We start from the raw sequence: 17072 nt of genomic DNA on the forward strand, positions 1-17072 counted from the left end.
CACACTAAATGGCTAATATCACCTAGTTCGCCACCAACATGGTCGAGAAATTGGGTGGAAGTAGCTATGAGGATTAAGGGGGAGATAACAATGTTTTATATGACATGAAAGATGAAAGAGAAGAATGTTTTCCCAAATATTCAACAACACTGTATGCACCCAATTATGATACTCAATTGGGAGTAAGCGAAAGTCTAAGATACATTTAGTATAATAAAAATGATGGTGCCTTAACTTTTATGATTGATAAGAATGGTATCCCCCCCCCCAAAAAAAATATCCAAATCATTGTTCAAGCTATGAAAAAAAGAATCCAAATAAAGTAACTAAAGTTTTAAAATTCAAAGCTTGGTCAACATGTAAAGTATTTAAAATACCAAAAATAAAAAATTTAATGGTATGATTATGGGATGAAAGAAAATTGGATTCGAGATTTCCATTGAATGATTTTAGGGAATGGATGCAAGAAAACAAATGGATCTTATTGCGCAAGCTAGAAACCCACTTGACAAATGGAGTTTAGAATTCTATTAAATGAGTTTAAGGAATGGTATAAAGAAGAAAAACAAATGGATCTTATTGAGCAAGTTTGAGTGGATGCTAGAAACCCACTTAACAAATGGATTCTAGAATCCATTTAAATGAGTTCAATGAGTGGTATAATCAAAATGGTTGCATTAAGGATTAACACTAAACAATGTAAAAATAACCCAAACAGTTTGTTGAATGATAACTTTCTCCAAGAGAGTTGAGCGAGTGCCAGTGATACAAATCGTCTCACCTCTATTTTTATTATTGTGGAATCATACAAGATATCATAAATGTAAGATTCAATCAATTTCATACTTGCCATTCAATAGTTCAAAGTGGTCTACAATTCTCCAAATGCAACAGTCAAAAGAAATAAAAGTTGATTATTTGCTAGCGGCTCAATAAAGTTGTCATGTTGATGATACATTTGTACTACCACAACATTGTGAGTAGGTAATAATTTTTATAAGCAAATGTGTATTATTTTTCTTATATATATGTTAGAACTTTGTTGGTATAGAATGGAAATAACACAATAGATCTTAGAATATGGAGCAGGTAATCTATCAACCAACTTTGTTAAACTCAAAATTGTGGTACATAGTATAAGTTACACCTTGAAGCAAACACATATTTGAAGATAAAGATGTGGAGGAAGAAATGGAAGATCTTCTCTTAGATCTCATGCATATATTCAAAAATGTATGAAGTGCTCTATGGGAGTAATTAATTGGTGGGAAAGATAGTAAAAGGGTGCACGAGATGATTTGAGAGAAAGTGAGAAGATGAAAGGTCTATGGCCATAATCTATAGATGGAAAAGTAATCCTAGCACATGCACCTTGAGATTTTTTCGAGAGGGAGGAGACAAAAGAAGGTGATGTGCATCCTTCCGCACACGAACAGGTCATATACATTGCCTTAAGGGTGCCTTCACAAAGAATAATAAGTTGAGTGAGTTTAAGTCTCGTGATTGGCACAAGTTCTAAGAGGTATAAAGGATTTTAAGCTCTTTTATTTGAGACTTTCTTAATTATCACCGCCCGTGAAAGTGTCTTAACTCACTAATGTATGTTTATGGATGGTGTTACTTTGTAGTTTGTGCTTTTTATTGCAATCAAAGATTGTGTAACCAAAGGCATTAGGATTTCCATGAATAAGATCAATGGATTAGTAAATAAGATGAATTTCTTAAAAGGAGATCAACTTACAATTTATTAGCAAGAATCAACTTGATCGAAGTAGTGTAATTAATTGAGATCTAATATATATTCTCACCATCTAAATACACTTATTGGTAGATGTAATAGACGAGGTTACAAGAGCATATACTATCCATAGTCGATTCTTGCATGCTCCCTTTAGGCTTGCCCTTTATCTTATAAAACCCTTTAAGGTCTTCATAAATCTTTTAATATTTTCAAAAAGTAGATTAGCTAGTTCAAAAATCACACACACACACACACACACACACACACATATATATATATATATATATATATCGCAGAGTTTCTTAGTTAAATAGATCTATGTATGCCTCGCCCTTGGCACAACAAAGATGATAAGTGTATAGTTAGAGAGATACCACAAAAAAATGGGATCACTCGCAAGATGGATGAATCATGACAACATAAAATCAATAAATTTTGTATCTTGGATTCTCTAGAAATGCAAAAGTGGATTGATGGGTATAAAGAGGAACACATGGAAAGAACAAATACTAGATATATTCTCACAAGAAGACATAGATATCTTTCATAACCACTCGAGCTTAATGCACTTCTCCCCATAGATATGTGACTTATATAGCTAAAGAATAATCTTAGGCAAGCAAGGGATAATGGTGAAAGGATTAGTGAGCACAATACAGAGTTTGTAAGCGAATGTGACATGCATTTAAGTAAGCTGAAGCATATACATAATCCTATTTAATTATTTGTCTCGCATAGTTGATGGTTTTTTGCTTAAATGTTTGGAAAGCCCAAATACACCACACTCACTAGCACAAGACTAACCAAGTGGACTACACTTACCTTTATCTTGGAAAGCTTAAATATGCCACTCTCACTAGCACACAACTAACCAAGTGGAAGGCCTAATTACACCAAGTAGAAGACTAACTAAGTGGAGTGCACTTACCTTTCTCTTGTCTTAGGGAACTTGGATGCTCTTAGAGAAGAGGCAACCATGTTGTAGGAAGCTAGCACTTGAGAAAACTACCTCAAGTTATCACCACGTGAGTTGTCTATATTCAGATTGAGACTCCATAGCTTGAAGATCTCCAATATTGCTTCAAGACAATAGCCCCCTCCTCACACACACCCTCGCACTCTCACACTTTCACACCCACACACACAAGCATAACACTATAAAGAGGTAAGAGAGCATAAAGCTAGAGAGAAAGAGCACATAAGAGGCAATAGATTACTTCTAAATCCAACCCGAGGGAATTACCCTTTGTTGTATCCCAAGTTCACTTATATATAAGTCACTTATTAGTCTTAGTGGGCATCCAGACTTTATTAACTTTTGGGTGCCCATGTAGACTATAATAAATTTTTCCTAATGTAGATAAAGAATGTGATGCTTGTTTAGACCACACTTGAATTCTCTAGGGGATTCAAGGATGTTTAAAGCCTAACCAAGATATCTAGTGCCTTGTTTAAGGAGTTTTTAAGGTCAAAAGTCTTTAGGCTATGTTCTTAGTATAGTCTAACTAGGATCTAAGAATGCTATATATAGATTCCATGGTCATGGCAAGGTTGATTTCTTTACCATCATCATCACAAAAATAAGACATGTGAGTATTGGGTATGGTATCTATTGTTGCTAGAATCTGGAGCCAATTTTTATCTTCTTTGCTCTCGAGAACACTACAACACGTCGGGGGCACAATATCATTTCAGCAACGCTTTTTTTTGTCGCGGGACTACATTCGCTACTGTGCAGCAAAAGCTTCTAGCAACGAAATTTCATTGCTATACTGTGATTTTCTTGCAGAATAGAGAGGATAGCAGCAAAATTATGCTGCAAGAAATTTTAGAGAGTTGTTGGATGCTGAATTCTGAAAATACATGTCACATGCACACAAAAAATGATATATAGTTTTAAAAATTCATCCATTAAAACCTCTGGAGCCATGTTTCAAGCAAAAAAAAAAAGTTAAAAACTTTTGAGAAGCGAAACAATGTAAAGATGATGAATCTATCCCATCTTGTAATAAGTCCATATGTGTTGCTTCATCAATGTCTATATCTAATGGAAGCTCAATGAAAAGACGGGGTTCTATATCAATATCAATATCACTATCATGATCCAATGAAGCATTGTCATGAATGATGGGTGACTCATCATCTTCTTACAATTGATGTTCCTCATGCTCTTCATCGGCCTTATCCAAAATGTTTTCTTCATCGTCTTCTTCCAATGAGCCAATTAGATGCTTTGAAACGTACCTCACCATAGTGTCTCAAGGTCCTCAATCAAAGGCTCAAGGTACACATCCATGTTTGCCACCTTATATTTTCCTGGTGTACAAGGAGAGCAAGAATGATATGACCTTTCTTGATTGCCACCCATGGAGGGAGGTTATAATTCACCAATACAATAGGCCAAGTAGACCATGATGTGGACTTTAAGCCAAATGGGTTAACACCATCCATGCCTAAGCCAAGACGTAAGTGACAAGGCTCATCTTGAAACTCTAGAACTCTCCTATGGTTCTCCTCTATGTCATCATCCACACTTGGTCGTACCACTTCCTCATGGTGAAGACCATATGTTCGCACATGCTCAATTGTTATACAACTTTGTCATATAGATTGGCCCTTGCATCGATCACATACACATCAAATTTTCTCTCTCAACCATGCCTCGAATCCAACTTTCAACCCTTGATGATCACTGTCAGACATCTTTAACTTGGCCAAAATTGATTTAGGGTTTATACGAAACACACAACAACATCTAGGGCTGGAAACATAAATTTACCTAGGTTTTCGTTTGCTAAACAGCGATTATAGCAGCATTTTTTCGCTACCCAGCAGAGCGAAGCTAGCAACAAAATTTCACTGCTCAGCAGCGACCCGCGAAACTGTGACTCCCGCCTAAATTGTCGCTGAACGGGTGTCAATACCTACTTACTTCCCTATTGCTGCACATGTAGAGCTACGCCTGTAGCACGAGTTTTCCTCCCACCTCTACTCATCCCTCAAGGGTCTTCAATCAATCAAGTCTCCCTCTCCAAGGTCAACTCTCTTCTTGCTTTCTTCCCTCTTTCATGTTTTTATGTGTTCTTCAAAGCTTTCATGGAAAGCTTGGAGATAGGGTTTAGGTGAGCTTCTCTCCCTTCCCTCTCTCTCCTTTTCTCCCTTCCCCTATCTTTCCTCTCCCTTTTCCTAATCCTAGCCTAATCCATAGAGCTCTAATAGAGAGCTTTGATGGAGAGCTCTCCATCAAAGCTTTCTATTAAGCATTCTATGCATTATGCAAAGGTTTAGGCTTAACATAAACTAGTTTTTTCGTTCACTTATGCATTAAGAGTAGGGTTTAGAGTACTCACCTCTTTTTCACTACAAGGAAAAGCGACTATAGGCACGTTTATAGACACGTGTTGACAACGTGGTTTAACATATTATGGGCGCGTTTATAAGCGCATCTAAAATTGTGTCTACCGACACGCGTTTATAATAGAGGCTATAGATGCGTCTATAGACGTGCTTATAGACGCGCATATAGACTCGCTTATAGCCATTATTATAGACGCACTCTGAAATTAAAAAACATTTCCAGAGAGCTGTCTGTGTAGATGTATAGCTGCATTTTCTATACATGCAGCTGCATTTTCTACACAGGCAGCTCTCTGGTTTAAGTTTTGCATACTTGTACATAGAAAAATCAAGATCAACAAAGATATCAACATAAAAACTTAAATTAAAGATAGATATGCACAAAAAGATTTGTGAACACACTTCGAATATTGATTAAAGAAGATGAGAAATTATATTTTATATCAAAAAATTTATCCATACATGATCGTAGCCACATAAGGCTTGAATAAAAACATAGATACATAAAGAAGATGAAAATTTTCATCTTATATCCAAGAAGTTGTCCATACATGATAGTAGCCACATGAGGCTTCAAAAAGAAACATAGTTGCATAAACCAAAACTATACATGAAGAAAAACTAGCGGGAGACTACTCGGAGGAGTCATCACTCGCCGAGTCTTCTTGTCCACCTTGTGCCTACACAAAGTGAAGATATATATAAATAAAAATAGAAAGTATTATAAAGTTCAACACATATTTTGTAAATAAAAATAAAAAGAATTACCTGCATTGGTGTTCTTCTTGCTTGATGGTATTGTTCATCAAAGATGATCCCTTCATCTCGTGAAGGTAATCCCATATATCTCTTCTACTGTGGCAATGGTAGCCAGTCTGTGGTGGGGTAGGATCTCTACCCATAATGTCACGCTACATCACAAGACAAACATTACAACAATTATAACACAACTCAAATAGAGAGCATACAAAGAAAAAACATGAAGTTGCACTATACATATAAACTTGGCCTCCCATGATGCACGACCTCCAGATCCGAAGTGTGATGATCCATATCGCTCCATTTGTATTTGCCGCGCTTCTCTTTGTTGTTGATTCACTACTCCTTCTAAGAGATCCTTCTTGGCTTTCTTCCACTCGCCTTTTATGAGCAGTAGATGGCTTACCATGTCCATTTTGACCGGCATCTATTCGGGATTTCTCCTCCTTTGCATGTCTCCTTATTAGAGACCTCCTGTTCTTAATTATGTCTTTGATTTTGTGTCGCGCCTATCTACTGTTAAACCTTTGGTCATGAGGGTTATGATGCTTTCCTGTGGACAGCTTTAATGCAATCATCCACTAGGCTCTCCCTTTGTTGCTGCTTAAAATGTATAAAGCAGTCATTATAGTGTGCAAAAACTACTTGGTGCAAGTAGTTTACCACCTCCTTTCCACGAGAGTCATCAACTATGCCACCCACATCTGTGATATCATAATATGATATATCACTATGATGTGGTGGTGACTCTGAAGAAATATCCCCACCCCCAAAGGACTGCCCTAGGCATCCTTCCACTCTCAATGCTAGTGTGGCATGAGGTATCAATGTCCCTCTCATGAGAGCCATGATAACTGTGAGGTGTCACAGCTCCTGAAGGTGGAGGTGTAGGAGATGTAGCACTAATTGGGGTTGACGGATGAGAGGTGAATGTAAAGGTAGGTGAAGTGCTTAGCAAGGGAGTCTGTTGGGCTGTGGGGGGCTGTGGGCGCACCTGATGGTAAAGGGATGCCTGCTGTAGGCTACCAACTGCTCGGGGGTGGGAGTATAGCAAAAGATGCCCTCCACCTCCCTATAGCAAACCGTCGTTCAGACTCAATGAGAGCCTCGACCTGTGGGTCCATGGAACAAGAGGACGAGGACCTAGGCCACACTATACAAACAAAGAAAATATTAAGAAAATGAAGACTTCCTAGCTCTTTAAATCAATTGACCCTTGGAATCATCTCATTCTTCAAAACACAAAAAATAAACAAATATTAAGAAAATATTATGGAATGAATACTTCCCGGCTCTTTAAGTCAATTGACCCCGGAAATCATCTTATTCTTCGCTACGCAAGTCTTATGCAAGGTAGAAAAGCCTTATGCACGCAGTATGTTTAAAGTACTATGCATAAGATTAAAACACTATGCATTATGTTTAAACTACTATGCATTATGTTTAAAGTATGTTTAAAGTACTATGCATAAGATTAAAACACTATGCATTATGTTTAAAGTACTATGTGTTATGCAAGCCGTTACATAAGCCTTGCATAAAGCATTATGCATTAGGCCTTATGCATAAAGCATACATGAGGCCTTATGCATAAGTTCTTAAGTATAAAACTATGCATGAGGCCTTATGCATATAACTCTTATGCTTATGCATAAAGCACTATGCATAAGGCCTTAAGCATGAGGCCTTAAGCATAACGCTATGCATGAGACCTTATACATAAATCTTATACATACGGCTTATACATAAAGCATTATGCATAAGGCCTAAAGCATGAGGCCTTAAGCATAACACTATGCATGAGGCTTATGCATAAATCTACGCATGAGGCCTTAAGCATAAAACTTTGAATGAGGCTTTATGCATAAAGCTTATGCGCAAACCTACAAAACAAATCCCTAGCACCCAAGGGTGCAATAATAATAGAGGAAAGGTTACTAATTTGTTAATGAGGACTAATGTTTTTATTTATTATGGTTCTTTTTTGCAAACATATTCAAGTGAGCAAGGTTTTGGGCATAGCCTCTCATATACTAAGCCCTCTTTCTTTGTGCTTTGTGCTTCTTGTCTTTGTGTTTTTGCACCCTTGGGTGACCGGGAATTAGGGTTAGGTCAATAGGCTAGGGCTATGCATAGCCCTCTTTATACATAGGGCTTATGCATAAGGGCTACGGTATGCACAGGGCTACGCATAAGAGCTAAGCTATGCATAGCCCTCTTTATGCATAGGGCTTATACATAGGGCTATGCATAAGGGCTAGGCTATGCATAGCCCTCTTTATGCATAACACTCTTTATGCATAGGGCTTTGCGTAAGGGCTAGGCTATGCATAGTCCTCTCATGCATAGCCCTCTTTATGCATAGGTCTTATGCATAGCCCTCTTATGCAATAGGCCTCTTATGCATAGCCCGCTTATACAATAGGGCTTATTCATAGCCTTATTATGCATAGCCCACTTATACAATAGGGCTTATTCATAGCCTTATTTTGCATAAGCCCTATTATGCATAATGAACTAATGTTTTGATTTTATATGATAATCTTTTGTAGGTCTATTCAAGCGAACGACCTCTAATGGCATAGGCCAAGTGTACGGTTCATACGGATTCGGCTAGTAGAGGTAAGCCCTCTTTGTTTATGTTTCTTTTATTTGTGTTTTTGCACCCTTGGGTGTCGAGGATTAGGTTAGGGTTTAGGTATGCATAGGCCTATACATATATGATCCATATGTATAGGCCTTATGCATAGGCCATATGCCGTATGCATACGGTTTATACATAGACTATATGCATAGGCCTTATGCATAGCCCGTATGCCGTATGCATACAACTTATGCATACAGTTTATGCCTACAGCCTATGCATATACTGCTTATGCATAGGCCGTATGCATAGGCCGTATGTCGTATGCATACCGCCTATGCATAGAGATGTGGGGCATTGTTATATGCCATCTAAAATGCTACTTATGTCAGATTAGGAGTGGTTATCCTCGAGTAGGTGGTTATATTAGAGGGGGAGCCCTCAATCTTCTCACTATCCTTCTCTTGCAAAAGAGGAGTTGCCTTTGGCTTTAATAGTGGGTAGCGTGTGGAAAGTCCTCAGAAAGCTATTGTCTGAAAGGGGCACTTTCGCCCCTGCTTGTCTAAGCAGTATTGTAGGAGGTCGTAATAACAATGTCCTAATATCATAGGTTGCATTTTTTGTCTAAGCTTGTGTTGTTGTTTTCTCTTGGTTAGCTTGACATATGCCAGGTAAGTGGCCTTATTTATTCAACCTCATGTTTATTGCAGCCTCGGGTGCTGGATTTAGGAAATGGACTTATGCATAGAAATATGGGGAATCGTTATATGTCATCTAGAATTTTGCTTATATCAGGTTATGATGAGTGGTTATCTGTGAGAGTAGGTGGTTATAGTGGAGGGGGAGCCCTTGATCTTCTCACTATCCTTCTCTTGCAAAAGAGGAGTTGCCTTTGGCTTTAATAGTGGGGAGTGTGTTGAAAGTCCTCAGAAGCTATCATCCGACAAGGGCACTGTCCACCCTGCTTGTCTAAGAAGTATTGTAGGAGGTCTTAACAATGTTCTAATATTACATGTTGTATTCTTTGTCTAAGCTTTAAGTATGGCTTGGGTTAGAGCAATCATGTTTTGTTGCCTATGCATGTATGTAGCAATAATGTCGATCAACGCGTCACAAGATCCTGATGTGGCCAATCTATTGTTCATAATAAATGAGCGATATGGGTAGCAAGCTTGGTTGAAGTTTACACAAACATAGGTATGGTTCAATCAAACCTTTTCACATACATAAAGTTAAACCTTTTCACATACATAAAGTTAATCTTTTATGCATTCTATTTGTCTTATATTTTAATCTTATATGCAAGCGGGCTTGTAGTCGGGTCAATCGACGCCATGGGGGCAGATTACACCACTTCGCTGATGAGCCTACACCACCTTCCTCTACTAGAGCCACCCCCGCTCTCTCACGTCTGTCTTCACCACCATGACGATGACGTAGTAGGGAGTTTGGGGGATAGTAGACATGCTAATAGGGGGGAGCTGGTTGCTTTTGCTTTGGTAAAAGAAACACTAGGTCTCTCGATGCGTCTCCCCGCGAGACAGGGGGACTCATTATCTACACATTATGAGCCAGCCCCAAGAGACCAATTTCACCGTTCGATCCATGCCTCCTACTATACACCATGGATGCGGATGGTGCGCTCGTGAGATGGATGCACAAGGTAAGCAAGTCATGAATCGTATGCATGTACTTGTGAACCTAGAGTTCGTGAACTCCTTCTAAAAGTGGAAAGCACAAGATGAACTTTCTAAGCAATATGTTATCGATGTGCTTAAGTCCGAGTTCCCCGTGCCACATACGGGTCTATGCTTCTCCAAGAAGTGGATGAAGCGACGCACCAAGCTTTTACTCTCTAATAGGAGAGAAAATATCAAGAGAGCAGGGAAAAATAATTTGGAGAAGCCTAGCTTGTGTATGGCCGAGGAGTGGAGGCACACATGCAGTTTCGTGAGAAAGCACCTAGGTGCTTTTCAACAAGCAATGGCGAGTGCTTCTCGACTACGGAAGCGAGGGACTTCACACTTCAACTCCGACGGGAAATCCTCCTTTCTTTCTCATTTCATAAGTATCATTTCTTCTCTTCTTTCATTTTGTTTTGTCCTATATTATTTTCTTGAAAAAAAATATATATTTCTTAGTTGTTTTTTCTTAGAGGGAGATTATTGGGCGTGACACAACAAAGGAGGAATATGACTATGGGTATAGAAACCCTGTCCACAAGACTCAAGCTGATGAGGTAATGTGTGCCTAAACCATTCTCTTTTCTACATCTAATTGTATTTCCATGCTTTCCTTACCTTACGCTTGATGGCATTTATGCAGGATGAAGGGGAAGAAGAAGAGGATCATCCACATTATCAGCGTGAAGCAAGTGAAGAGGACGAGGAATGAGATGAGGACACTCGGAATCCGATAAGGATTCCAGTTAGACACCCACCTCTTCATACCACTTTTGTAAAAACTTTATATATATATGGCAAAAGGCCCAATAATTTTCAAAATATAATAAGTTTTTGAGCTCAATTGCATTCTCCACAATGTATGTGTTTCTTGTATTTGTGTTTGTGTTATAAATCTGATTTTGTGACTGTTTTTTTTTTAATATAAAAAGAGCTGGGATAGACTGGGAAGTCTGCACTCCCCAATCTATCCCAGCTCTTTTTTTTAAACTGTGTAGAGCATTCGCTGCTCCGTAGAGTAAGAATAGCAGCGAAAATATCGTTGCTCATCAGTAGCGATATTTTGCTGTTCCAAGTAGCGAAATAGCATTTAAAATATCGCTGCTTGGAATAACAAAATTTTGCAATATCGTTGCTCGGAACAACGAAATATCACTGCTATAAGCAGCGATATTTTAAATGCTATTTTCGCTGCTGAGCAACAAACCCGTTGCAGCAAAAATAGTAATTTTTAAAGTAGCGAAAATGACTTGACACCTAGCTGCGCATCTAATTATAAAAGCACTGCTATTTTCGCTGCTAGAATCTCATTCTGTTGTAGTGGAAGATCTATGTAAAAAATACGAGAAAAATAATTAAATAAGGTTATATATATGTTTCAACATGCCAGTGTATCCTCTTGCAAACCCTATGTCTTGCTCTCTCATTCTTTCATCCTTTTCCCTTGCTTGCCTCCTCTAAATGTATTCTCTAGCTATTTAAGTGAAATATCTCTGGAGACAAGTGAAATATTGGGTGGGTATGGAAGGTATCTATGGCTTCGCTTTGAAAATTCCTCTAGCATTCGTTGTTTTCACGTGTGGCTCTTTGTACCTAGTAATCCACTTTTGAATTTCTGGAGGACTCAAGATATAAAAAGTTATTCATTATATGTCGTAAAATATTCTTAAGAATGATTCTATTTCCTTGTTGTACCTCTCCAACTATATGCTTATCATCTTTGTTGTCCCAAAGTCGAGGCACTTGTCTTGTAGATCTATTTGATTAAGAACCTTTGAGATATACTTGAAGTAACCGAGACGACCTTCTGCTATGCTCCCTTTGGTCTTTGTCTCATAGAACCCTTTAAGGTTTACAAAATGGTTCTAAAAATAGCATCTATCGACAATACCTCATATTGTCTTATCGCCTATATACAATACCTGATATTACAACCTTATCTACTACGTGTACCAATAAAAGCATTGGGATAGTGAGACTAGATGTTAAAAAACGCTTCTCAATTAATTACACTGCATCTATCATGTTAATTATTTCTTGCTCAATAGATTGTAAGTTGATCTCCTTTGAAGAAATCCATTTTACTCTTCTAGCATTTGTTGTTTTCATGTGTGCCTCTTTATACCTAGCAATCCACTAGAACTAAACATATAAAAGTTATTGATTATATGTCATAAAGGATTCATCCATCTTAAGAATGATCCAATTTCCTTGTGGTACCTCTCTAACTATATGCTCATCATCTTTGTTGTGTAAAAGTCAGGGCACTCATCTCATGGATCTATTTGACTAAGAAACTTTGTGATATATACCATTGATTCTTGAACTAGCCAACCTTATGCCATGCTCCCTTTAGGCTTCCTTGCCCTTTGTCTTACATAAGCCTTTAAGGTCTTCATAAATCGCTCGTAAAAGAACATCCATCGCCTATGGACAATATACTTGATATTGCAACCTCATCTGTTATGTGTACTAACAAGTGCATTTGATAGTTGAGAATAGATGTTGGAAAATGTCTCTTAATTAAGCACACTGATTAAATCATAATACTTAATCAAAATAGTTACTAACATCTACACATATAAAAATAAAATGAAGTATTTAAGAATTCCATAAATATTGAAAGAATTGTCTAAGTTTAGTCACCTAAATTTCTATCTAATATATGGAAAATTGATGGTAAGTTACTCATGTAAACTTTCAAAGAAGTAGATACATCTTCTGTGGTTAGTCACATCATGTTGGTCATAAATTATTTTGAAAAATACATGCACACTTCGAAGCTTTCCATTTAGAACCTCTTTTAATGCTCCTAGAAGTTTGAGTGCTTTATGTAAGATCTAGGTATTTGTGTCTAGTAGGAGTGATGAGAAAGTTTTGTAACTTATCATGATCGGTTCAAATTATGATAATTTGTAGTATGGATATGTGCACCATTATACAAATTATGTTAGTATTTTTTGTCAAAATATGAAATCCAACACAACAATCCAAGTGTGGATTTTCACTTTTGAAACATAAAAAAGAATGCAAACACACAATTTAATCTTTTGATGCAAGGAAAAATGCATATAGTACTCATATTTATATAAAATAAGTGAGTATTCATTAATTATAAAACTTATAAAACACGTTACTTGGAAAGAACATTATTTTGTCTTCTCTTTAAATTCTAAGAGACCACGTGCATCATTGAATTAAAATGAACTTTCCCAAGTTCCAATAAAATATGTGGTCCATGCTCTTTTTTTCCTCTTAGGCTTTGAGTGGTGACTTTCGAGTTTTGTGCTTTTTCTTTTCAAAGTTGGAGGACAAGGCTTGCAGGAATGTGGGTTCCACAAGTTGACAACTACAAGAGGAAAATTGTCAAGGATGATTGATTAAAAAGAGAGTATGTGGACCATGAATTCTATGGTGAGGCAGTAGGATTGGTTCTAAGGCATAGGATGCAAATCCCCAAAAGAAATCTCCAAAGAGAAGCTAACAATATTGCATGGATATTAGATGTATATATATCATGGTATTTTTCTTTGTAAACTATATTATCTTCACAAGGTACCTAACATTTGAAAAGAGCACATGGAGACATGGCAATGCCTTTTTTCTTTGTTTTTTGGTATAAAGCGAAAGGGAGCCACAACTAAGAAAGCATCTTTTTTTGCGAGAGGAGATCTTTCTCTTTGATGGATGTTTCTTCTAATAACGATGGATGTTTCTTCTAATAACTATGTATGATGTTCACTCCAATCGAGCTACTTTCACTCGTGGGGCTCGACTTGTGTTTTTTTGCCATTTTTTATTTCTAAGGGGAGATCATGACTTCCTTCCATGCATGATTCCTCTAACAACTATGCATGGTGTTCACCAATTTGGCAAAATCAAGTTTCACAGGGATCATCTCATGGCTTTGCTGTTGCCACTATTTGCAAGTCGGGTACCCAAGGTCGAAATTTGAAGGCTTATCCTGATGCCTTTCTCTTGGGACCAATAATTATATATATATATATAAAAATCAGCAAGGACCTCTTTACATCAAAACAAAACCAAGTGTCATCTTACTATCCCTACCCCCCACATATCTATTCACTTTTGTTTAACAGATTCCTCTTATCGTAATTCCTAGCCTTGAGTTTGAAGACCATAAACTAGGTTGACCTTCAAAATATATATGTTTAAGTGTAAAATTTAGAGAAATTTTCAACATAATGGCAACCCTATTTTCTAAGGAGCCTTTGAAGGCTTCAAATTTCAGCACTGGTACTACTATGCGCGTGTGTGAGGTGTTCCACGTGTCGACAAAGAGACGTGAGTTGTAAACAAATAAATTAAACGGGTGGTTTGTCCTTTGTGTGGGAGAATGAAATTTATTAGGCAAAGGGGTAAAAAGCAATAAAGAAAATTTTGAACTGATGGTGCTCTGTGCGTGCGAAATTCAAAGGATACGTGTGGAAGGTGGTACGGGACTCGTGAGCTAGTACTGGGGTAGGTAAAGGCAGAAAGTGGGAAAGAGGCCTGGTACGTAAAAAACCATGGTTTATGGCAAGAAAATGGCAAGACCGGGCGGCATAATGACACCGGCAAAGGTTTTCGGACAGGGGCAAGCCTCTGGAAGTCAGGGACAAACCGAGCACGTGGTCCATGAATTTTTCCTTACAGAGATATTAGCTTTTTTATTTGGGCGGGTTTCCTTTATGAGAAAACGATGATGTCGAGTTATTGTCATGTCCACAGCTAATTGACTAGCTACAGCTTGTGCACCGGCTGCTCACAGTGCCTTCTGCATAAAGCTCCCCCCTTTTGCAAAGGCTGCCTTCTCTTTACTACTCCATGTTCTACTAAGAAAGCACTAACCCTAGATGCAGTCGAGGGCAGCTTCTGTGTAAAGAAAGAGCTGTGCTAGTGTATCGTTTCTTCTGTCGTTCCCTTTGTGAAGAATGGCCAATTTTGGTGAGGGCGCCAGGAGAGAGATAATGGTAGAGCAAAATGCCAATGGCGAGGCCCCGCGTGAAGACGTGGACCTTGCCCTTGAGGACGCAGAAGAGCAGAACAACGGATGCAAGGATCTCCTGCTGCACCACTCCAGTGCGAAGGCCGGACCCTGTGTTGGACGCGGCAAGATCCAGATCAGAAGAATCGAGAACACCACCAGTCGCCAGGTCACCTTCTCTAAGCGCAGAAACGGCCTGTTGAAAAAAGCCTACGAGCTCTCAGTGCTTTGTGACGCCGAGATCGCCCTCATCATCTTCTCCAGCACTGGCAAGCTCTTCGAATTCGCTAGTTCGAGGTACCCTCCTCCTTCGTTATTAAGTTCTGGTGTTCCTCACATTTGTTCTGATGACTAAGCGCTCCGCATTTCTCATGTGCAACGCGTTACAATGTTGTTTTCTCCTTAATTGTTCCGTGCCCGCGCTCGCACAGAGAGAGAGAGAGAGAGAGAGAGAGAGAGAGAGAGAGAGAGAGAGAGAGAGAGCGCTCGGCCTTATCAATGTTCTAATTTTCACTTCTTAAATCATTCGCGTGTGGGCGTGGAGAGAGAGAGAGAGGAGAGAGAGAGAGAGACGCCTCGACCATATCAGCCACCTTACACGCCGCCTACACGGGCCAAGCAAGCCTCCTCAACGGCCACCACTTCCATCCATCCCTGACACCTCTAGCTAGGATCGCCTGCAGCTTCACACCTGGTTATTTCCTGCATAGGATACCCGACGCAAACCATTGCTTAGATCAGCCCTACTTGGACGCTGATGTCTGCTTTTCTTGCCTTTGGAGAGCTCCCCATAGATTGAGAATGCATTTATAAGAGGTTGTGATGGTTTCACAACAGCGCTAGTCAGCTGTCTTATAGAAACGAGATGGTCTACCAAAGGAGATAACTTTTTGGTGTAATGTGCAAAGAACATTAGTACTGATGCTGAAAATAGCTACCTTCTTGTCTTCTATATAAAAGCGAGAGAAACTTAACGTAGATGAATTAAAAATTAACTTCCCTATAGGGAGAAAAGAGTCTTTATGACACCAATTACTAATAGGACCGTGCTATTCTTTCTTCCAAAGCATTACCATTGTTCTCTGTCTCTACATGTGTACATCTGCATGTGAGGAAGCCTACAACCCATGCTTTAGTTATCGAAGCTCTTTCAAGCTCAACTCACACATTGTGTGAAACACACACTCTCTATCTTGTACGCAAGCACACATGTTGACATATTGACTTGCATCTCTATGCACAAACATTCCTTCCATGTCCTTCTATCCTTGTTTCTTTGTATAATAGTGGCCTTATTTCTCAATGTTCCTTCAATTATGCATATGTTTTGTTGGCTTTTGCTTTCCTTTAGAATCACTAAAGGAGAGCATAGCCTTGGAATTCCAAGGAAAAACACTAACTTGAGTCAAAATTATTCTTTGCTTTTACTTGAAGATGTGATCAATGACCTATACTTAGATTTTCAAATATGATATTCTATTCTTATAGATGTTAGGTATTAGTGTAACAATCACTACAATTCTTACATACTCGTAAGATAAAAATGTCAAATTTTTGGTATCGTAACGCCACATGACATTATCCACATGAGATTATCAACTTGTACTCACATAGTACTTGTTTGCTATGTTTCTCTTTTTTGAAATATCCAACATAATTAATATTATGTGTAGATATTAAAGCTATATTTTAATTATGATGCACATTTAATAAATAAATCTTTCATTCAATGTTTTTTCTTTTGAAACTTAAATAATGTTATAATATTGTGGTATAATTTTGGTTCTTGATTGTTGTCTTTTTATTAGTTATTAATTTTGGAACTTATAGAACTTGAAGATATCATATTGGGAATATTAATGTGGGGATGCCATTGTGTTGATTTGTTAGGCTTATAGTTGAGAAATACAAGATTCACCATTCATTCTTGTGCTTAATTATTAGTGTATAGATTATGCTTAA

The 17072-nt window shown here is 38.2% G+C and overlaps 1 protein-coding gene across 2 annotated transcripts in view; it reads left to right on the plus strand.

The window, feature by feature from the left end:
- The first annotated feature begins 14919 nt into the window (after positions 1 to 14919).
- LOC147633144 (MADS-box transcription factor 23-like) overlaps positions 14920 to 17072 on the plus strand; it is a 73958-nt gene continuing 71805 nt past the window's right edge. For both annotated transcript variants that reach the window (XM_086806167.1, XM_086806168.1), the window contains exon 1: positions 14920 to 15407. In XM_086806167.1, coding sequence (XP_086662293.1) covers positions 15058 to 15407 — 350 coding nt within the window. In that variant the 5' untranslated portion in view covers positions 14920 to 15057. The remainder of the gene's footprint in view (positions 15408 to 17072) is intronic.

The sequence above is a fragment of the Cibotium barometz genome, chromosome 12 (genome assembly GCF_041138505.1).
Source record: "Cibotium barometz isolate CiBa-2024 chromosome 12, ASM4113850v1, whole genome shotgun sequence".
Taxonomy (NCBI): domain Eukaryota; kingdom Viridiplantae; phylum Streptophyta; class Polypodiopsida; order Cyatheales; family Cibotiaceae; genus Cibotium; species Cibotium barometz.